Source organism: Musca vetustissima, unplaced genomic scaffold, assembly GCF_032173495.1.
Source record: "Musca vetustissima isolate MV318-11 ecotype Yass unplaced genomic scaffold, APGP_CSIRO_Mvet_v1 utg70437, whole genome shotgun sequence".
Taxonomy (NCBI): domain Eukaryota; kingdom Metazoa; phylum Arthropoda; class Insecta; order Diptera; family Muscidae; genus Musca; species Musca vetustissima.
This window is the reverse complement of record NW_026879829.1, coordinates 4,563-29,143: the sequence shown is the minus strand read 5'-3', so window position 1 is coordinate 29,143 and position 24,581 is coordinate 4,563. Positions and strand designations below refer to the sequence as shown.

Genomic DNA, 24,581 nt, shown 5'->3' with positions numbered 1-24,581 from the left:
TCTATGCCTTTTATATCATGAAGGTATGTAAGAGTTTGAATTGTTTCCGTAAAAAAGGAATACAAATCTTTTCACGTTAACAAAGCGGATTTATCTTTAACAGTTTGTTCCCACAACGTAACAGTGCATCTTGGAAGCATTTGAAGGCAAATAGAAACTAAAATAGGGTCCCAGCTTTCAGTTGAAATGTCGTAGATTGACATAGCAGAAAATGCATCCATTTATTCCACGTTGTAATTTTTTTAAATCTGAAACTAGTTTCGGCTTCGATGACCGGAAGGTCAAAAATAGACTTGATTTGGTTATTAACGAGAGGACTCACGTTTTCATGCTTCTTGAAGGCTTTCCACTACTAAATTAAAACTTTTATGAGTGAGTGGGAATTTGGAATCAATATCTCGCGCCTCACCGCTAGAAATGTTGGGTTTCTGCGTAGCAAGTTGATCTATTTTTCTATTTATTGATGACAACACGTGAACATAAGCTTTATAAGCGACATCGTACTTGATGTCAGCTGAAGTCATATCCTCCGAGCATGCGTCATCCGAAGTTTTAAGGTAACTCACACAATGAATATGTGATAATTGATCACAGTGTTTTGTGTTGTTTTGTTCCTCGTAAAGACAATAAGGCGAATCGTATAATCCGGCTCGATCGGAACAAATGTTTAAATGGGGAATATGAAAATAAATACACAAATAAAAGTAAAACATAATTATGTTAGAACTTGTCCAATAGGATATTGGCGTTTTATTGTCGTAAACAATATTACATTTTTATTACAATTTGTGTTTGTATGATCGGTGCTAGCTCAGTGGACGAAATCCCTCAAGCGTAGTTTGACAATTTTTCAAGACTGACTGATGCAAAGGCGGGCGCGTAAACAACAAACGTGAGTGGTTTAACTTTTGACAACAATACTTTGCGCCGAATACGCAAAGTTGCAATTTTAGGAAGTATGACAAATAAATACAAATCTGAATAATATTCTTAATTGAACATTTGGATTTTGGTAACGGAGAGAGGTAGGTAGAGGTAGTTTTGAAAATGTAAATGTGGAACCTGTACGTATTTGCTAAAATATATAATTAGAATTCTGATCTATTTTTAATGTGTGTAATGGAAATAAGAAAGAGACTTCGGAAAATAGTACATAAGCACTATTTTCCAAAGTATGAAGACTACTTAATAGTAATAAACTTTATATTAGATGTAGGAATAGAGATGGAATTCAGAATAATAGTACAACAAATTATACGGTATTCACGATTTCCATATGAAATATATATTTTTTGTTGCACATATATATATTCCTCAAAGCCATAAAAACTAAACTGTTGAGAGAAAATAAAATATATATTTCCACAAGCTGCATAGAAAATGGATTACGGAAATTAAAAATTACGTTGAAGATGGCCACTATTGAAATAGAACGAATGAATGACTCCAGAACATTAGGCTTGAGACAAAAATATGCTCAAAACTTTACAAAATGGATACCCCAACAAAGAGAAAAATTAATATTCATTGATGAGTGTGGATTTAATCTTCACATACGAAGAACCCAAGCCCGTTCAAGACAAGGAGCAAGAGCACACATTGTGTTGCCTACGGACAGATGTCGTAATGTCACTATAATTGCAGCAATAAACAACGCGAGAGTTGTACATCACACCATCGATTCTAATTCCAGTGACAAAGCAGACAGATTTAAATTATTTATAGACATTTTTTTTGAGAAAATTAATCCAGAGTTGGCAAATAACGGTCAAATACACAAGCAACATGACATAAAAAATTTGATGGAATCCAAAAGATGCAACCTTAAGTTCTTACCGCCTTATTCTCCAATGCTAAATCCAATCGAAAATGCATTTTCAAAAATAAAATTATGTCCAAGGGCTGAGCTGTGTGACGTTTCAATGGAACATAACATTGTTGATGTAATCGAGCGAGGAACAAGTCTAGTTTAGGGGCTCCACTCGGATAGCTTTGAAATTTTTACCGTAAGTAGTCCTCGTTGAGCTGATTACAGTGATATATATTTTATGTGGGGGAAATGCATACTTCCCGAGATATGGGCCTTGAAATTTCGGAGCATATCTTGATTAAAACGGCCGTTTTAGTAATGCCACAAAGGCAATATGGGTATCATTTTAAAGCTTACAACGAATGCGCATACAAATCAAAATTTAAGGTTTTTTAAGAAGCCGGCCTTCGGCCGGGGCTTAAGACTATCACCTATGGACAGACGCATACATGGCTACGCAATCCAAATTCTTTTTTAAGAGCAATTTCCAAATCAAATTTAGGTTTTTTTTTAAGTAGCCGGCCTTCGGCCGGGGCTTAAAACTTTCACCTATGGACAGGCGCACTCATGGCTACGCAATCCAAATCCTTTTTTAAGAGCAATTTTCAAATCAAATTCAAGGTTTTTTAAGTAGCCGGCCTTCGGCCGGGGCTTAAGACTTTCACCTATGGACAGACGCATACATGGCTACGCAATCCAAATCCTTTTTTAAGAGCAATTTCCAAATCAAATTTAGGTTTTTTTACGTAGCCGGCCTTCGGCCGGGTCTTAAGACTTTCACCTATGGACAGGCGCATACATGGCTACGCAATCAAAATCCTTTTTTAAGAGCAATTTTCAAATCAAATTTAAGGTTTTTTATGTAGCCGGCCTTCGGCCGGGGCTTAAGCCTTTCACCTATGGACAGGCGCATACATGACTACGCAATCCAAATCCTTTTTTAAGAGCAATTTTCAAATCAAATTCAAGGTTTTTTAAGTAGCAGGCCTTCGGCCGGGGCTTAAGACTTTCACCTATGGACAGACGCATACATGGCTACGCAATCCAAATCCTTTTTTAAGAGCAATTTTCAAATCAAATTCAAGGTTTTTTAAGTAGCCTGCCTTTGGCCGGGTCTTAAGACTTTCACCTATGGACAGACGCATACATGGCTACGCAATCCAAATTCTTTTTTAAGAGCAATTTCCAAATCAAATTTAGGTTTTTTTTAAGTAGCCGGCCTTCGGCCGGGGCTTAAAACTTTCACCTATGGACAGGCGCACTCATGGCTACGCAATCCAAATCCTTTTTTAAGAGCAATTTTCAAATCAAATTCAAGGTTTTTTAAGTAGCCGGCCTTCGGCCGGGGCTTAAGACTTTCACCTATGGGCAGACGCATACATGGCTACGCAATCCAAATCCTTTTTTAAGAGCAATTTCCAAATCAAATTTAGGTTTTTTTTACGTAGCCGGCCTTCGGCCGGGTCTTAAGACTTTCACCTATGGACAGGCGCATACATGGCTACGCAATCAAAATCCTTTTTTAAGAGCAATTTTCAAATCAAATTTAAGGTTTTTTATGTAGCCGGCCTTCGGCCGGGGCTTAAGACTTTCACCTATGGACAGGCGCATACATGACTACGCAATCCAAATCCTTTTTTAAGAGCAATTTTCAAATCAAATTCAAGGTTTTTTAAGTAGCCGGCCTTCGGCCGGGGCTTAAGACTTTCACCTATGGACAGACGCATACATGGCTACGCAATCCAAAGCCTTTTTTAAGAGCAATTTTCAAATCAAATTCAAGGTTTTTTAAGTCCAAAAGACTTTCACCTATGGACAGGCGCATACATGGCTACGCAATCCAAATGTTTTTTCTTTCAATTTTAGTTAATATTATATAATTTACAATGATATACTATATTTATTTTTAATGCACTATTCAAACCCTTTAAAATGATACCCATATTGCTTTGGTGGCATTAGTAAAACGGCCGTTTTAACCAAGGTATATTCCAAACTTTCAAGGCCCATACCTCGGGAAGTATGCATTTCCCCCACATAAAATATATATCACTGTAATCAGCACAACGAGGACTACTTACGGTAAAAATTTCAAAGCGATCCGGGTGGAGCCCCTAAACTAGACTTAAGCCGAAAATTCTATGTGAGTGATCATGCCCGCCATTCACAAAAAACGCTGTTCGGAGAAAAACGCGTTTAAAGTTTGAGATTTTTTTAGAAACCGAGAAAGGGGGGATTGGGGGTTGTCCTCTTAAATACATTTAATGTTTAATGTAATATGTTAGTATAAATATCTTATACTACTTTTCGAACAATTCCGGTCAAAGGTATGTATTTCACCAGATGATCATGGATAATCAGACAATATGCTAAAGTGTTTGAGGAATTGTTGTACTGGTTTCAAATTTGATCTTCAAATCAGTTGGTCCATTCGTCATGGCTTCATTTGATTACTTATATCAATGACAGCAATTGGATTGTCTTTAAAGCCTTTGTACGATAGGCAAAAGTATGTATTGCACCAGATGATCATGGATAATCAGACAATACGCTAAAGTGTTTGAGGAATTGTTGTACTGGTTTCAAATTTGACCTTCAAATCAATTGATCCATTCACCACGGCTTCATTTGATTACTTATATCAATGACAGCAATTGGATTGTCTTTAAAGGCTTTGCAGGAAAGAAGTGGATGTGGTTCTCTCACATAGTATGTTTCTTGAATCTTGGCATACATATCGTAAAGCACTGCATAGCGATTTTCTCCAAACTTTAGATTTAAATCATCATAGGGATTCGTTTCTGAATTAAAATGTTCTTTGATGTTTTGAAGATCACAATGCATCAATTTGTGATATTTTTCAAATACAAATGCCTCATATCGTGATCTTTCATGATTTGCCGACAATTTGACATTCCAGCTGTGTTGTCTTTCACCAACAAATGTTGGGTTGAAGTAGCAGTCCCAGCTATGAAATGCTATTGATAATGTTTTTTCATACTTTATTGTTTTCAAGAAACTAATTTTTCTATAGTCAGACAGATTTAAGTTTTGCACTTTCCACACAATGTTTGTAATAGCAACACATATATATTCTTTTAAGTCTGTAGAATAGCATACATTTGTATCATTGGCACTCCGCAAAAGAACCAAATCATGTTTGCTATTACAAATTACTTTAAAGTCCAAGCAACTGTTCAGTGGGATGCAAAAGTTAAAGGAATTGGTTGAGACATCATCAGCGCCCCATCCAGCGTTACTCATAACTTTACTTTCAGACTCACTTAGTGAAATCCAATTTTTAACTTTCGTAGTTACACCTAGATAACGTGCGCGATTGATTTAAGTTCCATTCAATTTATATAATTTCACCAAACTTATATCCCACACAATTATTCCTTAGCCTAGCATTTGAAGAATTTTCACCATATGATTTTCTTAAATAGTCTTCAATATATAAATAGCTTTCGGATAGCAGAACATATAGGTCTTGATTTTGTTTACTTGTTTACGAATTTCGTCATTATTTTAAACGATTTAAGACGCTCATTAATATTGAGAATTTCAGACTTTTGGCTTAAGTTTTCAAAATTCTTTACTTTTTTAGTTATGGGAGGACTTCTTGATTGAACTACTTGTTGTGGAATATTTTTTGATATTTGTTTATATTTATATATATTTATCTTATATGAATTCGAAGTGTTATTTCCTCTCCTCGAAAATTTACTAAGCGATCTTCTTGATCTACTATACGTACTTCAAGAAGACTTATTTCTTTGAAGTTTACAGGAAATAAATGATATTAAAGGGTCTCTTAGGTAATTTATAGCCCGGAGGAAGATCTAAAGCATATTCATGTATGATATGAGCAGGTGAATTATTCATAAATGACCCAGTTACAATGTTGCAATGTATTTGTATAACATTAACCTTTAAAATATTTACTGGAAGTTTGGAGACATGTTTCTGTCTGGGCTCCAAAATTTTTTTAGTGAAACCAAAGAGTTTTGCAATAGATTTATCCTTGTATTGGATTTCCTACATAGTCCTTTAGTAAATATGTTGTAGGATTCGTAATACGTACTGAACGCATTTTAAAAATTTCTGTGGTCCAGTTTGGTGTGCAACCCTTTTCGAATTGGTGTTTATGTTTGCTAATACGTACATAATCTGCCACACGCAGACTGGGTATTTTTATTATTACCATTATAGCTAAACTCTTTCCACATCATTCCTCTTAGTGTTCTATTGAAACGTTCAAAAATTGACTCTGTATATGGAGAAATGATTTATTGAATATTTTTGCATAAGTTTGGAGAATTCCTTGTTGAAAAAATATTTTCCATCATCGGTTTGTAAATTCTTGGGTATTCTTCTAGCTTTGAAAATTATATCAACCCTTTATAAACATCAGTAGCATTTTTGGATTTTAGAGCTTGAACCCATTACTAAATCAGCTTGCCATAAATCATCAATACCATTTGTACATGAAGGTACCCAAAACAAAAAAAAAAATACGGTATGCTAAAATTTTGACCCAAAGTGTATGTGCTATATATTAAAAAAATTAACAAAAAATTGGAAAAAAAAATATTAAGAAAATTAAAACAAAAAGTGGTGAAAATAAATTTGAAAAATTTTGGTGAAACAAAAACAAATTTGGAAAAACATGGGAATATTCTGGAAAAACAAAAAAAAATTAATTTGGAAACTAAAAATAAATTTGTGGAAAATAAAAAATCAATTAAATTGAAAAAATTAACAAAATTTGAGAAAAAATTATATAAGGAAAAAAATTTTGTTAGGAAAAAATTTGAATTAAAGAATACAACATAACAAAAACAGTGAAACAAAGTGAACTGAAATTAATAAACAATACATAAATAAATTAACAAAATCAAATTAGTGAACATTGAATATTACACAACAAAACAATTTCTACAAAACTACAAAAACAACAAAAATAAACGCGATCACGGTTCGGTACAACAACAACAAACTACACATAACCTGCAGCTGAAAAAAGGAAAGCGGACGGACGTAAGAAACCTCAAATCAAAGAGACCCAAACCCCATACAAAAGCATCAAAGCGAGTACCCACCTGAAATTTTTTATCAAGAACCTGGAAAAACGCTGAGGGAAGATATTTTATGGGCCCTTGCATTTCGTTGGTTCGAAATTAAAAATAATTTGACACTTTTACAAAGACAAATATTTTGAAGAATACACCGGAAAGACACAAAAGGGAAAAAATTTATTCTTGGACCCTCGTGCATCCTATGGTGAAAAATTCAAAATATTTTAGACTCTTACATCCACATGCGAGACCCTTTACCTACATATAACCTAGAAAAATTGCATTTATAAAAGACTCAATCCGCCATTTTTGTATGGAAATTTTGGAAAAAATTTGAAAAAATACTGGGACAAATCATCAGTAATCTTGTGGAAAAATTCAAAAACTTTTTGGAAAAAATACATTTTAATTTTTTGGAATTTTTGGAAAATTTTTATGGAAAATTTGGAAAAATTATTGGAACTCCTTGAACGTTTTTGGAAAAAATCTTAGAACATTTTGGACAACACATCTTGGAAAATTGTTGGAAACATTTTTTGGAAAATATTTGGAATTTTTGGAAAAAAATTGGAATTTTTTTTTTTTGGAAAAAATTGGAAATTTTTTTTTTGGAAACAAATTGGAAGCTTTGCGAAAAAATATACACATTTTTGGAAATTACTTGGCTTTGAAAAATCTAACCTCATTTTATTAGCGAAATTTCTAAATTTTCCAATCCGAAATTGGAAATTGACAATTTAATTTTTGTAGAAAAAACTAATTATTACAATAACCAACAAATAACTATTTTTGTGAGTTATTTTCTAAACTTTTTGGTCATTTCAAAAATTTGTTAAGAAATACAAGACACACAATTAACCATGGATAAGATCAAATGTGAAAAATTCAAGAATTGCGTCACAGATCTTTTGGATTTTACGGAAATATCGTCAGCAAAGAAGTCAGATAACTACATTTTCACTTTGGAAATAATTCGAGTGGAGTTAGACTCATTATGGGACCAAGTCAAGAAGGCATATTCCGAGTGTCGTGATCATGTACCACAGGAAGGAGAAATCACAATCGACAAGACAAAACTCAGGACTCGTTACAGGGAAGCCATGGAAGGTTATAAAACTTCTTTATGTTCACTAAACGAGGAAATTCAGACGATCAAGGATAAACAAATGGAAGATAAAACAAAAAAGGAGTCAGGAATATCACCTGAATTTACGTCAGTGTCCAGATTACCGCCTTGCGACACATATACATTCAAAGGAGGATATACTGAATGGCCCACGTTCCGAGACCTCTTTTCAGCGATATATATCCAAAATACTAAACTGAGCAATGTTGAGAAACTCTTCCATTTGACACAAAAGACGACAGGAGAAGCGAGAGATATTATTAGACACGATCCACTTACTAATGATGGTTTTGAGTTAGCGTGGAGAAATCTTACAGAGCGATACGAAAACAAAAGGATGCAGGTCAACGAACAAATAAAAATTCTGTTTAATTTACCCAATGTCACCCAGTGCCAAAGCTACAGCGTACAGTAAATAGTTGTCTTCAAATCCTAGAAACATAAAAGGTTGGGACCCAATACTTATTTATCTTTGCTCCACTAAATTACCTCGTCATTTCTTGGAAGAATTTGAAAACACATTAAAAGATATCAAAACTTTGCCCACTTGGGAACAGGTAAATAATTATTTGACCAACAAATTTAAAACCCTAGAATCGGTTGGAAATATCAAAACAACAAACCCAATATATAACAAAATTTAGAACACAGTAAAAAATTAAAATTCACCAATAGCTTTCAAACTAATACATGGCAAAATACTCAAACACAGGGGGGTAAAACGAATAAACAAACTTCGAATCCACATTCCAAGACTCAAACAGTACAAAATTGTCCACTTAGCAAATCCAATCACTTTATTAGAGATTGCCCTCGATTTATAGAGAAATCAGTAAACGACAGAATTCACACAGTAAACATTTCACATCTTTGTTATAATTGTCTTTCGTCACACCATGGCGTTAGAGAATGCAAAAGTCGTTTTGGATGTCGAAACTGCAATATGAGACACCACTCGATGCTGCATAAGGGAACGGAAACCCAACAACAAAACTTTGCTCGAGATGAAGTACGCCCTAGTACTAGTGCTTCAGCTCTCACAAATATTATACAGTCCACAGAACCTGCGAATATTACAACCTTGACCCTAGTTCAACCTTGCTTTTCACTGCTGTCGTTCAAATCGAATACAGAGGACAATCATACGATGCCCGAGCAATTATCGACCCTGGCTCACAATCTACGTTTGTCTCAGAAAAACTTAAAAACAAATTGAATTTGCCTACCAAGAAAAACCTAGTTCATGTTACAGGATTGAGCCAAATTGTATCCGAAACATCAACAAAATCTTGTCTCTTCACTTTGCGATCTCGTTTAGACCCTAGCTTTGAATTAGATGTATGGGCGCCAGTATTAAAGACCCTCCCATCCAATAATAAATTCACAAATGTAATTGGACTCCATTTAGCAGATCCCAATTTCCACATAGGTCAACCTGTTGATCTTCTCATAGGAATGGATATAGGTCCTCTCATATTCAAAATTGGGACCCCTATAAAATCTCTTGGTCCATTTTTAGCACAAAATACAGTATTTGGTTGGATAATTGGTGGTCCAATACCCGAAAGTACTCGAAAGCTTAATAATATTTCCTTGTTTAACACAACTGCTACAGAAAAGATAATTACACGTTTTTGGGAGGTGGAAGAGCCCCCAAAAAGAGTTTTGCGGTCAGAAGATGACTTATTCTGTGAGCAAAACTATACCACAACAACCATACGAAATAAAGAAGGCAGATATATAGTTATCTGCGAAGAATTGGGAAATTCTCGAAACATTGCCCTCGCACAGTTTTATAGAATGGAGAAAAAACTGTTAAAGACTCCTGATATAAAAGACTCATATGACAAAGCGGTATTAGAATATTTAGATTTGGGTCATATGAGAAAACTAACACAAGAAGAAATAAATCAGACCCCAAACTACTATTTACCACACCATGCAGTCATTAAACCAGATCGTTTGACTACAAAACTCCGTGTAGTATTTAACGCATCTAGTCCTACTTCAAATAAAATAAGTCTCAACGATAATTTGTTTGCGGGTCCATTCTCCAGCAAGATCTTGTTTTGCAAATATTAAAATGGAGATTCTTTAAATATGTTTACAACGCTGATGTAATTCAAATGTACCGACAGGTTATCTTAGATAGAAAACAAACTAGATTCCAAAGAATATTATTCAGAAAGTCTCTAAACGACCCTGTGGAAGATTATGAACTTTTAACCGTTACATTCGGAGTAAATTGTGCACCCTTCTTAGCCCTTCGAACTCTTTTACAACTCGCTGAAGATATAAAAGAAACATTTCCTAAAGCTGCTAAAATTATATTACAAAATCTATATGTTGAATAGACTCACGAAAGGAACTAACTGCTGCCTTTGGATCTGCAGGGTTTCAATTAAGAAAATGGACTTCAAATGAGCCCAAAATAATTCAAGATTTGCCTACAGATCAACTTTTACCATTAAATTGGCTAGATATATCCGAAAATGCTTCTACTAAGACCCTAGGTATCAGATGGCATATATCAGGAGATTGTTTCTCTTTCACATCACCTTCGATAGAAAATAAACTCAATTTCACTAAAAGAGAAGTCTTGCTAAATTATTCGACCCGTGTGGGTGGTTAGCACCAATAATCGTTGTAGCTAAATTAATTATGCAACAGATATGGTTAGACAAAATAAATTGGGATGACACTCTTACTCCTATAACATCGATAAATTGGCAAAATTTCGTTAAAAATTCTACTTCAATTAATGCTATAAATATTCCAAGATGGGTAAAATACATCCCAACGAGTCAAATTGAAATTCATGGATTCTGTGATGCATCTGAAAGAGCATAGGGCGCGGCTTTGTATATTAGGGTTCTAAACAACAATAATGACGTTGACACATTTCTTTTAGCTGCAAAAACCAGAGTTGCACCAATAAAAAAGATTTCGTTGCCACGACTCGAACTTTGCGGAGCAGCACTTTTATCAAAATTAGCTTCATCCATTAAAAACAATATTCAAATCCCAAATATCGAAATGCATTATTGGACTGACTCTACAATTGTTTTAGCCTGGCTCAAAAAACCTCCGTGCCATTGGAGCACATTTGTAGGAAACAGAATTTCCGAAATTACTGAAAATGTTGGAATTGAAAGATGGCGTCATGTTGACTCTGAAGCCAATCCCGCTAATGTCGCCAGTAGAGGATGTTCTCGAAACGATTTACAAACCAATAATTTATGGTGGCACGGACCGCAGTGGTTGAAATACAAATCTAGAAATGAAATCAGTTAAAGTTCTTACCCTTATCACTATAACTGTAGATGCTAAGATAGAACTTATAAAAAATGACCCACTCAAAAACTTCTCTATTTTGTCAAGAGCTTTTAGAGCATATGCTTATGCCATGCGGTTTTGGAGAAACACAGGTGTAAATAGAAGACACTTAAGGGTTTCATCTGATCTTACTTTTGAAGAAATGCAGCATGCTAAAAGGCTAGTTATAATTGTTACTCAAAAATATTTTTCGAAAATGAGTATAAATTACTACAGAAAAAATCAAAACTTCCTCCGAACAGTTGTCTTCTACCTCTGAACCCGTTTATTGACTCGAATGGCCTTATTAGAGCAAATGGTCGCCTTGTACAATCACCCGCTTTAACATACAATGAGAGGCATCCAATTTTACTGCCTTTTTTTTCCAAATTATCACAATTATTAGTTGAATTTACACATAAAATAACTCTACATGGTGGAAATCAACTCGTGACTCGAGTACTTCGCTCAGAATTCTGGATATTCAAAATAAAAATCTTAGTCAAAAAGACAATTCATCGTTGTAACACATGCACCTTATACAGAAAAACCAACCAAACTCAAATTATGGCTTCTCTTCCACCAGAAAGAACATATCTTTCACGACCCTTTCATAACACAGGGGTTGACTTTGCAGGACCCTTTAATATAAAAAGTTTCACTGGTCGAGCTTGTTTAATCACGAAAGGTTATGTGTGTGTTTTCATATGCTTCGCTACCAAAGCAATACATTTAGAACCAACAAGCGATCTTTCAACACAATCATTATTGAGTGCCTTTGCTAGATTCATTGGACGACGAGGTTGTCCCGCTTGCATATATTCAGATAATGGTACAAATTTTGTAGGTGCCTCTGAATCTCTTAAAAAAGATAAAGCTGAATTTATGAAAAATCTTACAACACAAATCATCAACCAAAATGCCCATCAAAATCTAGAATGGAAATTTATTCCTCCTGGTGCTCCTCACATGGGTGGATTAGATTCAGTTACGAAAAAGCATTCCAAAACTTAATTTTACCTTTGAAGAATTTAGTACAATATTAGCTCGCATAGAGGCTTGCCTCAATTCAAGACCCTTGAGTCCTGCTAGTGACGTCCCAAGTGAAATAGGGGATTTAGTGGTTATCAAAAATGATCGCTTAGCGCCAACTGAATGGAGATTAGGAAGAATTATAAAAACATACAAAGGGGTGGATCAAAACATAAGAGTCGTAGATATAAAAACTTCCATTGGAGTAACTAGTCGACCCATAACAAAAGTTGTCAAATTATTTTCCGACTGACTAGTCGGACCCCCATTTATTATAAAATTTGGTACTCCCTTCTCCTCAATTACAGATATGGCTGCCTATCTACCAAACCGGGACTGGGAAGAAGAGGAACGATCCCCCAATAACAGGCGCGACGAGCAGCAGCAGCCACCCAGAAGACGGCAACAATCCAGAAGCAGGTCTGGTCAGCGAGAGAGTAGGAGAGAGCGGCCCAGTTTCTGGCAATATTCCTGTGGGCTATGTCAAGACGATCATGCCATAAATACATGCCCCAGGTTTCGTGAGCAAACTCCATACCAACGCTACGAAAAACTCGTAACAACATCCCCATAGACATAGAATTGGGCGCCGACACATACTGTGCAATACGTCAAGATGGCTGTACTTCTGCAGGAATTGGCGATGTCCAGGCGTTCCAGACAAAACTAGGATATGTATTTTCTGGTCCTATTAGAAATATGCCATCTAATTAAAACTATTTATTTTTATCATTCACAGATATCACGGCGGGGGAGGCATGTACATGAATGTACCCAAAAAAAAAAAAAAAAATACGGTATGCTAAAATTTTGACCCAAAGTGTATGTGCTCTTTAAATAGCACATCACTTTATAACGTAAAAAATTTAATTTATATTTGTTTCGAATTTAGCACAACTAAGACATTTAATAATATCTAGTCGTTTTGATAATGAAACTAAAAGATTTTCAATATGATTGGTCCATGTATGTTTTGTATTAAAGAATACACAAAGTATTTTCAGCGATTGTTCAGTGGGAATTGCACATTGGTCTATATTTAAAATAAAATTGCAATTCTTTTTTCGGCAGATATGGAGATGTTTTGATTTTGTTGTAGATAGGACTGCTCCAGAGTAGTGGCTCTAATCATTTATTTTAGATATGATTGGGTTAAGATTAAAATAGGAAGAAGTTCGACTACTCTCTTTGACCTGAAGAAAGTCATCTGCGTATGCACAAAATTTGATTTCTTTAAATTGGTCTAAAATGTTACAAAGTTTATTATAAGCTATAAGGAATAGCATAACCGATATTGGGGATCTTTGGGGGATTCCATTGTGAAGAGCATATTGTTTAGACATACAGTCCTTAATTTCTACTTTAATTTACCTATTTCGCATGAAATTATATACATATGAAATTATATATACTCCCATTTTCCATGATTTCATTTGTTCTATTATAGCATGTATACCAATCTTATCATAAGCTTTTTCAAAATCTAAAGATATTAAAGATATATGTTTTCTTCTTGACAGAGAATTTGTTATTAGCTCATCAACATAGAGGAGATGATCAGCAACAGATCTTCCCTGAATGAAACCAATTTGACGACTACTAAGAAGTTTATTTTGATCAATAAACCACCTGAGTCTGTTTGAGATAATCTTATCTAAAATTTTAGAGAAACATCAATTTAGAGAAATTGGTCTATACGATTTTATTAGGGTTTTATCGGTGTTTGGTTTCAAAATTGGAACAACAATGCTTGTTTTGTATGACTGAGGGATACGGGTTTTAAATATGTTGTTAAACAAATTAAGAAGACGAATCTTGAATTCACTGGGCATCATTGATACCATTGTATAAGTTATGCGGTCTTCTCCCGGTGTTTTTCCTTTCAGGGATTTTACTACATAATTCAGTTCATTTAGTGAAATATTATCCTCTATAGTTAATGCTGAATTAGATGGTATATAGTCGACTTTGGGATTGGTTAGTGTCTTATTTTGAACAAAGGAAATAGGGAAGTTTTTATCTTTGGATTCATTTGACCAGTAATCAGCAAAGCTATTTGCAATGTCGTTTCTGTCTGTTACAATATCTTCGTTAGTTGCACCATTTCTTAAGCAGTGAATATCTTGCTTATTATTTAAACCAGTAAACCGCCTTATGTTTCTCCATACGTTACACACAGGCGTTTGGGGATTAATTTCCCCTGTGCATTTGTTGATACTTTGTTGTTTAGACACTTTCAACTCCCTCTTAAACTTTGCATTCGCCTTCTTAAATTCCACCATGTTTTCAGTACTCATATTTTTCTTAAATTTGTTCCATTTTCTGTTTCGTTCTTTCTTTAATACTTCTAATGTTTGGTTCCACCATGGAACGGTTGTTGTTTTGTTGTATGAAATAACTGGAATGGATTCGTTCGCAGCTTGGTGAACTATTTTTTAATATTTCTTGACTCTACATTGATATCAGCACTGACAGGGCGTATATTATTGTAAAAGAGAAGACGGTCTTGGTATTTGTTCAAATTAGCTCTCTTGGTATCATACTTGGGAGGGATTTTTATGCGTTTTGGGATTTTTTCGGGAAATAATGTTATGTAAATTGGAAAGTGGTCACTTCCATGTAGGTCTTGAAGAACGGTCCAAGTGGATCTAATGGCAAGTTGTGGGGATGAAACAGAAATGTCTATATGGGAGAAGGTGTTGTGTGTAGAGAAATGAGTGGGGGAACCATTATTTAAGAGAATGAGATTTGACTGGTTTATGTATTTGGAAAGTCTTTTACCTCTAGAATTATTAGATATTGACCCCAATTGTTTATTCCAACTGTTGAAGTCGCCTGTAATAAGCATTTGAGTTTTAATATTACCGAAAGTTTTAACTAACTGATCTAAACTGAAATTTGTACTAGGGGATATATATACGTTGAAGCAATAGTAAATTTGGATTTTGAAGAAATTGTAGCAAACATTGTGTCAAAAGTCGAGTCGCTATGTATAACATTATGTTGAATTGAGTTATGAATAAGCAGTGCAGCTCCTCCGTAGCTGTTTAAAGAGTTATTGGTATTGTACATTGAATTGAATGCAAATGGGTCTCTTGCAATGTTATTATATAGGGATTGTAATTTTTAATTATTAAGAGTAATTCATTGTAATTATAGATGTGTCCCTTAATATGCCATTGGATTATTTTAAGAGCCATATTGTGTTACAAAAGAGAATTATTTTAAGAGTAAAGTTAAAATAGTTATACAAATATGTACATAAATATTTAAGATAATAGGGTACACAACACATTATAATTGGTCATATAATACATTATCAATGTCATCATTACTTTTAGTTGATAATTTCTTTTTTTGGTTATTTATATTCTTTAATTGTCTTTTTAAGCGGTTTGACACCTTTCGTGGCAAAATTTTCAAATTTTTATTAGATTTCAAATTAAGAGAGTTAATTGTCTTACTGCATGATGCTTCTAGATCTGTTAGAGATGAGCACGGCATATCTTCATGTGCCTCATCCATCATGAGGGAGGGGATAGATGATAACTGAGAGGGACTCTCCACTGAAGAATGTTCATTGTTGTTGTTGTTTAGATTATTTCGCTCCAAACCTGTTTGCGTTGGAGACCTTTGTTGTTCCATATGTAATGCTGATTTGTTTTGATTGTTTTCTTCTATTTCTGTTGCTAACTGTGATGAAGGTTTATCAAGGGGGGTTTGTGATGGTTGGGGAGATGGTAAAGGTGAACCGTTACGTTGGTTGGTGTTGTTATCCAATTCATTTTGCTGATTATTACTATTAGAAAAAATGTTTGGAGAGTTATAAATTGTTGTTGTTCTGTATGCAGAGAGGTTTGAGCAGTGATTAAGTCTCTGATTAAACATTTGTCTGGCATTTTTGATGTCAACTTTACGGATTACTTTGATTGCTTCGATTTCTTTTTCTTTCAGAAAAATAGGACACTTTTTGCTGAGTGAATTGTGTTTGGAATAATCCAAATTGTGACATTTGCAATTAATGCATATGGTTGGAAAAGTGCATATTTCGTTTTTATCAGTATCAATGTGATGATCGTTGGTGCAATTCATACATTTTTTGGAAACAGAGCAGTATTTTGTTGGATGTCCTAATTTGAAGCAGTTGAAGCAGCGTATGGATTAGGAAAATATGGTCGGATTTGTAGATGCTCATATCCTATAAAAATGTCTTCTGGAGGATCACTTGTTGAAAAGGTTAAAATCACCAGTCCAGTTTGAATGAGTTCTTCATTTATCTTTTTATATATTTTCTTAACGTCAATCACATTGAACACTTTAAGTTCTGTTAAAATGTCTTCATCTGAGATTTCAAATAGTTCTTTTGTGTATATAACTCCTTTAGAATTATTTAAGAAATTATGTTCTGCAACATCAACTGTTATAGTAGGAGACAATTTAACAAGCTGGACGAGTTTTTTAGCTTGGTTTACATTTTTTGTTTTTATTAAAACATATCAATTTCTGTTTTTTACATAACTCTACTTCTCCTTCGCATGTCGCGTCAATTACTTTCTTCAATAAGAATGGAGACACCTTTTGCAAGTCTCCACCAAATGTTCTCTTCATGACAAGTAATTTTGGGCCGGGTGTTGTGTTTTTTAATTCCCTTTTCTTGTCATACATTATTGGAGACCTTGTTTCACAATCCATTATATTTTTAGTAATTATTATCAAAATATATATATTTTATTAAAATGCTAATGCATTTATATATTACATATTTGTAGGAATTCTTTATTTTGTTCTGTCTTTATTATTTTGTGTTTTCTTTTTAAATGTGTTATCTCTTTACAAAATTAAGAAAACGGGACAATTTAGGCAAATTTCACTTCTCAGTATGACCGATCACTTCAACCGTCCGAATGAGAGATTCTAGCTTCAGCCGTTTCGTCTGGACGTTGATTAATTGAAAATCAGTCAGTCAGTCAATCTCTTCACTCTTTTATTAGTATAGATTAGTACTTTTCGTACCGTTCTAGTACGAATTTCCAAAAACCCAGCCTTATCTGTCACATTTGGACCAAAAGTGACCCTTACCCAAAATTTCAAGATTCTAGCATCAGCCGTTTCGCCTGGGCGTTGATGAATCCTTAAATCAGTCAGTCAGTCAATCACTTTACTCTTTTTTTATTAGTACACTAGCAAAGTGCCCGCTACTTCGTATGCGGAACGGGAATACAAAAAATATTTCATGTGGAAATCGTGAATACTGTATAATTTGTTGTACTATAGTTCTGTATTCCACCTCTATTTCTACATCTGATACTAGGTTTTTCGACTAGGTTTTTCGAAATCCATTTTTTATTTTATTACACAGATTAAAACCAGTAAGGAAAGTTGTAAAGTCGGACGGGGCCGACTATATGATACCCTTCACCACTTTGGGTATATTCAACAGATTGGATCCTAACGGACGTCGCATTTTTTAAGGACCATTAACATCAATTTGAACATGTCATTTTGCAACCTATACTAAATTTTGGTCAGATATAGAGTTGCTTCTTACAATGGGACAAAATTATGTAAATAATAATGTATAATAAAGCAAAATATCGAAATCTAAACCGATTTCATCGAAACTTGTCACATGTTTGGCCACATTTTGTGTTCTACATTTACTTATAAATCCAAATTCCATGCAAATGGAAGGATATATCGGGACTTTGGTGCACCATATACTCAAAATCGGACGAAAATATATATGGGAGCTATATCTAAATCTGATCCGATTTTCACGAACTTTAAGACACATCTTTCTAGACTTAATCCAGTACGCTATGCCAAATTTCGTGCAACTCGAAGGACTTTGGTGCACAATTTAACTAAAATCAGACGAAAATATATATGGGAGTTATATCTAAATCTTAACCGATTTTCACGAAATTTAACACACATCGTTCTAGACTTAATTCAGTACGCTATGCCAAATTTCGTGCAAATCGAAGGATATATAGAGACTTTGGTGCACTATTTACCTAAAATCGGACGAAAATATATATGGGAGCTATATCTAAATCTGAACCGTTTTTCACAAAATTTAACACACATCGTTCTAGACTTAATTCATTACGCTCTGCCAAATTTCGTGCAAATCGAGGGATATATAGGGACTTTTGTGCACTATTTACCTTAAATCGGACGAAAATATATATGGGAGCTATATCTAAATCCGAACCGATTTTCACGAAATTTTACACACATCGTTCTAGCCTTAATTCAGAATGCTGTGCCAAATTTCGTGGAAATCGAAGGATATATAGGGACTTTGGTGCACTATTTACATAAAATCGGACGAAAATATATATATGGGAGCTATATCTAAATCTGAACCGATTTTTCCCAATTCAATGGGGTTCGTCCTTGGGCCAAATAAGTGAACTGTGCCAAATTTCATCCAATTCGGATCACAAGTGCGACCTGTACTTTGATAACAAAAATACATGGACGGACGGACAGACGGACATGCATAAATCGACTTAAAAAGTGATTCTATGCATATTCTCAAAAAGAACCATGTGTCTATCTCGTTTCCTTTTGCCTGTTACAAACATATGCACAAAGACATAATACCCTGTACCACAGTGTGGTGTAGGGTATAAATAGATCAGATTTTAGCAAATACGTACAGGTTCCACATTTAGTTTCATTTAGCACTCCAATAATAACCTTAAGTGCACACTTAAGGATCCCAGCTCTATCCGTTCACCAACATCCAAATTATATCGAATTTAGTATAATTTATTACTTTTCGTAGACGTTAGTACGAGTTTCTAAAACTTCTCAATTTCACACTCTAAAACTATTTTTAATGACAAATTTCAGGATCCCAGCCCTATCCGTTCACATAGATCCAAATTGTACCATATTTAGTACTTTTCGTACTTATGAGTTCGCATTTCCAATACTGTCTCAATCCTAATTTTATTAAAAATAGGTTTTCCATCTCTATCCTTTTACTCAAATCTAAATTGTACTAAACTTAGTACCATTTAGTACACTTACTTACGCATTTTTTAAACTAACTCCCATACCATTTAGTGCTTCTCGTATCCAAATGTACGTAATTCCAATACTACCTTAATTCTGTAATCTTTCATTTCAAATTTAAGTCTTCCATATCTATCCGTTCACTCAAATCTATATTGTACCAAATTTAGTACCATTAGTACAAGTATTACGAATTTTTAAAACTACCGATATATCTCAATCCTCAAAACTGTTATATTAATTCAAAATTTGAGCATCTCGGCCCTATTCGTTCACACAAAAACAATTTGTAAACCATTTGGTACCAGTTAGTACTTTTTTTCTACACTCCACTTCGAAAATTCTGGAGTCCAGCTCTATCCGTTCAGTACCAAGTAGTACCAAATATAGTACCATTCAGTACATATAAGTACTATGCTTCCTTATATCAATTCTATATTCCAACAGCAACCATTATTCTAAATTTTAGGTTTCCAGATATCTCCATTCACCCAAATCCAAATTGTACCAAATTTAGTTCCGTTTAGTACTTTTCGTACACATAAATACGAATTTCCAAAGATGTGTCTATAGCTCAATCTTCAACAGTAATCTTACCTCCATATTTCAGGTTTTCAGCTCTATCCTTTCAAGCAAAATTCAAATTGCACTAAATTTAGTACCATATAGAACTTTTCTTACCAGTAAGAAGGAATTTCTTAAACTACCTCAATCCTAAACTCCAACGTCATTTTAATTCTCAATTTGAAGACTCCAGCTCTGCCCGTTCACCTAAATCCAACTTGCACCAAATTTAGAACCATTTAGTACTTTTCGTACACATAAGTACGATTTTTTAAAGCTACCTCAATCCTGCACTACAGTAGTATTCCTAATTCCGATTTTCAGGCTTTCATCTCTATATACTCATTTAAACGAAAATAGTACTAAATCTAGTACCATTTTGTACATTTTATATAAATATGTACTAATTTCATAAACCATTTCCATACATCAATACCACTTCCCAACCTTTATTCCATATATAATTTCAAGATTCTAGCTATATATGTTGAATACATATACAATTAGAACTAAATTTAGTAAAATTTAGTACTTTTCGTACACTTTTAGGTAGAATTTTCAAAAACCTTTTTGTACATCTATCTAACTTTCCAACAGTGACCCACATTCCAAATTTGAGAATTCTAGCTCTTCCCGTTCGCCTAATACAAAGGGTACCATATTTGGTACATTTTAGTACTTTTTGTACTCTTCTAGTTCGAATTTCCAAAAACCTAGCCTTATCTCACGCCTACACGCCTACACACCAACAACAACCCACACTAAAAATTTCAAGCTTCTAGCTTTAGCCGTTTCGTCTGGGCGATGATCTATCAGTCAGTCACTCACTCACTTAACACTAAGCACTTTTATATATATAGATAGATTATTAGATTATTATTATTATACCCTACACAACTATGTTGTCAGGGTATTATAGCTTTGTGCAGCCCCAAGAGTTTGTATCGGGGCGAAATATTGGTCCTAGACCCACCTTTAAGTATACCGATCGTCATATCTCGACTAGCTGAGTCGATCTAGACATGTGTGTCCGTCTGTCCGTCCGTCTGTCCATTATAATTTGTAAACACGATACAGGCCACATTTATGGACCAATCTTCATGAAATTTTACATGTAGAATGGCTTCTGCCCAATGAAGATCCCTATTGATTTTGGTAAAGATCGGTTGATGTTTAGGTGATGAAAGTGACCAAATACTTAATTTTTGTCGGTTTTTCTGATCGCTCCAGAGGCCGCAATTATGACCCAAACATTGGGAATTTTTACATGGAGAAGGGGATCGGGCCAAAGAATAAGCATGCCTGTTTTGATAAAGATCGGTCAATATTTAGCGGATCAAATGCACTTTTGTGTGAAAAATTAAAAAAAATTCCAGGTGTGGTTAAGGACAACGCCTTTAATTTTCGATGATGATCAGAAACCAATATTGGAATGAAGTGGACCGAAAAGTTAATTTTTGTGTTTTTTTAAGTCGGTCTATAGGCCACAATTATAAGCCAAACATCACAACACAATCCACGGTGAAGGGCAATTAATTAGAAGAGCTGTACTGAATATTAGTAATATTTGTTGATCTCTACTGGGTCAAGAGGTTGTAAATATCGCGAAATATTGCCCAAGCTCTGGTATAGGTGTAGGGTATCATATGGTCGGCCCGTCCGACTATACTGCTCCGCTCACTGGTTTGAATTTATTAAAATTTAGTGCAGCTTATTTCTTTGACCCAAAGACAAACCCTATTGAAATTGGTGAAATTCAGATCAGATTTAGTTATAGTTTCCATATATATTTTCTTCCGATTTGATTTAAATGGCACACCAAAGATCCCATGTTTTCCGATTTACCTGAAATTGTATGTACATAGCGTACCGGATCGAGGTAAGATTGACGTGTATAAGTGTGCTTGAAATCGGTTCAGATTTAGATATATTTTCTTCCGATTTGAAATAAATGGTCCAACAAAGAGCCTACGTTTGTTCGATTTACACGAAATGTGGCATAGCGTATTGGATTGGGTCTTGAATGACGTGCGATTATATAAACAATACCTGTTATAAAAAATTTATTGGTTAATAAGAAAACGAAATAAAAGTTCACCATAAATTTTACTGTTTGCAAACAATGATAGATATTTGCAAATGACATCGTCTTAGGTAAAACAGAGACATCCCGTCGCTTATTCGTGCTGGGTAAGGATTGATATAAATTGAAGTGAAATTGTAGCGAGTATGGCATTCAGTTGAATAGTTCAGAACGAGTTACGTTGTGTTTTTTCGACATTATGGTTAATATAAAAGTATTTACTCAGTTCCTCCTATGCAGTTTTTTCCTGTTGAATGTTGCCCTTGCTTTACCCACTCAGGATGATGACCGTTATTTTGAAAAAATGGTAAATATTCCATATTTAAACAAAATAATTATTTTACTAAATTAATGTAGCATTTTCTAGATAAATCGAGACTTATTGAATAATTTCATACCATCGACACGCAATCTGCAATTGTCGAATAATCCTTGCCGTTATTTTCGGGACAGTGTTTGGTACCCTACCGTTTTTAAAAGGAATTCGGAATTAATAAATTCACTTCTGAGTTTGCCAAAGAGTATGAACGATGCGGGCAAATGAAACCAATAATAACTGTCAATGTACATTGTACCCCCGCCGACACAAATGACCGTCTGTAAAATGAAATAAATTTCAAAAATAACTACATTACATAATAAAATACAAAATTCTTATTGACAAAAACAGATTTTTATAATGTCTATGAAAAATGTGTCTTAAAACTGCGGTGCCAGGAAATGTGTCTACTATAAACAATTTCGCTTTAAACAATTATAAGCGTACTCGACTGTAATATACTCATTTTAGGAACAGAGAAGACTTCAAGATTCAATGATACCATAAGGACTACCTAAACCAACCTTTATTGAAATTGTACATACATTGGGGCAAAATAAATTTCCATGAATTTTATAACCATATGCTGTGGTTGCCTCAATGCTAATTATTCACACCACCAGCACTATGATGACACCCAACTTCGTAAATTAAATTTATTTCCCCCTATTGTCGGGTTAACACTCAAACCAAAGTAAACAAATAAAATTACGGTAAGTTTCGTTGACACCATGGAACAGAAGATGTCTGCGTCAATCAGGCTGGATAGTATTCTGTGTAAGGTAAACTTGTCCATAATGCAGTACTCCGCTCAATTAGATTGTAAGATTAACTTTTGGTTTAAAGCGAAAAGTGGAAAGTTTGTAAATCTATATTAAATTGAAAAACTTTTAAAAGCAAGAGGAAAACCTCTTTGTCCTTATCCGAGAATTTGGCTGAAGGTGTTATTCATTTTGAATGTGATGTGTTTATTCGAAAATAAAAAAATAATGATGTAGGTTGATTAAATCTGAATTTATTAAGACAAATCTTCTCCTGTAAAATTTCACGTTTGAGGGTTACGTTTTTTGGCGAATATGGCTCGATATCATATGGAGCAATGAAATTAAAATAAGTCTTTTTATTCAGTAACGGCTATCGCATAAGTGTATTTGTAAAAGCTAAATTTAAACGAATTCATTTTTACAGTGTAAATATTTCTTGAATTGAAAGAAAACTATACATGCTAAAGGATGCGTTTATTATTTTGACCATTTGTGTATTTGGGTCTACGTTTTGTTATAGCCCCAATTTGACACATTGTTAACCGAATTGTATGTGTCTTGGTAATTTGATTTCCCATTTAGGAGTAAATCTCCCAACAAAAATGAGTTCGACCCCCTCAAACTTCAGGACGTTTTTACTTGTACTTTTCGATTTTCATACGCTATGAAAAAAATGTTATTTTCAAACCATTAAAGAAAACATAACACAGAAATCTACCACTCTATTTCCAAAATTCAGACGGATATATTGGTTTTCGTGTTCGTCAGAAATTCACTTGTAACACTTTCACATCAGTGGTAATTTGAAATCTTAACAAAAATAATTCATAGATATTTGAACATGAATGTGGTTTGTGCAAACAGCTAAAATCTAGTGGAAGGACCAGAGCTTAAAGCTAAATAAAATTTCTTTTGATATGTTGTTAATATAATATTTGTTTTGTGTTCGATTTACATGAAAAATTATTCTGTTGTCCATTGTTTTATATTCTATTCTATTGCGGACACAAGGAACAGAAATCATAATAGTGCTGTTCTAAGTTATTCTGTTCCTATTCATCTAAAGATGAAAGATATTTTATTCTTCCCAAAAAATGGAAATCTTAAAATTTTGTATGCTCAATGTGGTAAACAATTCATAGCAATGTTTTCATTTACATCTACAGGGTCTACAGACTGAATGATTTAAAACGGTTATATCTATTTGTTTTTAATCATTTTTTATTTTTGTCTTTTGCAGGTTATCTAGTGGTTTTTGGAGATATATCATGGCTACATATGATGTGGAGAAACGCGTAAAATTCATTGAATTTTTTATTGTTCTGGAAGGTCAATTATTACAACTCAACCAAATTATCGTCGTCATTTTAATGACCGAACAGCACCCAGTCGCAACATGATTAGGAACTTAGTCTCCCGTTTTGAGGAACATGGAAGAGTGTCTGATCTTCCAGCATGAAG

General features: G+C 34.1%; 1 protein-coding gene across 1 annotated transcript; it reads left to right on the top strand.

The window, feature by feature from the left end:
- Positions 1–7,748: 7,748 nt before the first annotated feature.
- LOC133324963 (uncharacterized) lies at positions 7,749–8,429 on the top strand. Its single transcript, XM_061533789.1, has one exon. The coding sequence runs from the start codon at positions 7,749–7,751 to the stop codon at positions 8,427–8,429; it is 681 nt and encodes a 226-aa protein (XP_061389773.1).
- Positions 8,430–24,581: the final 16,152 nt, after the last annotated feature.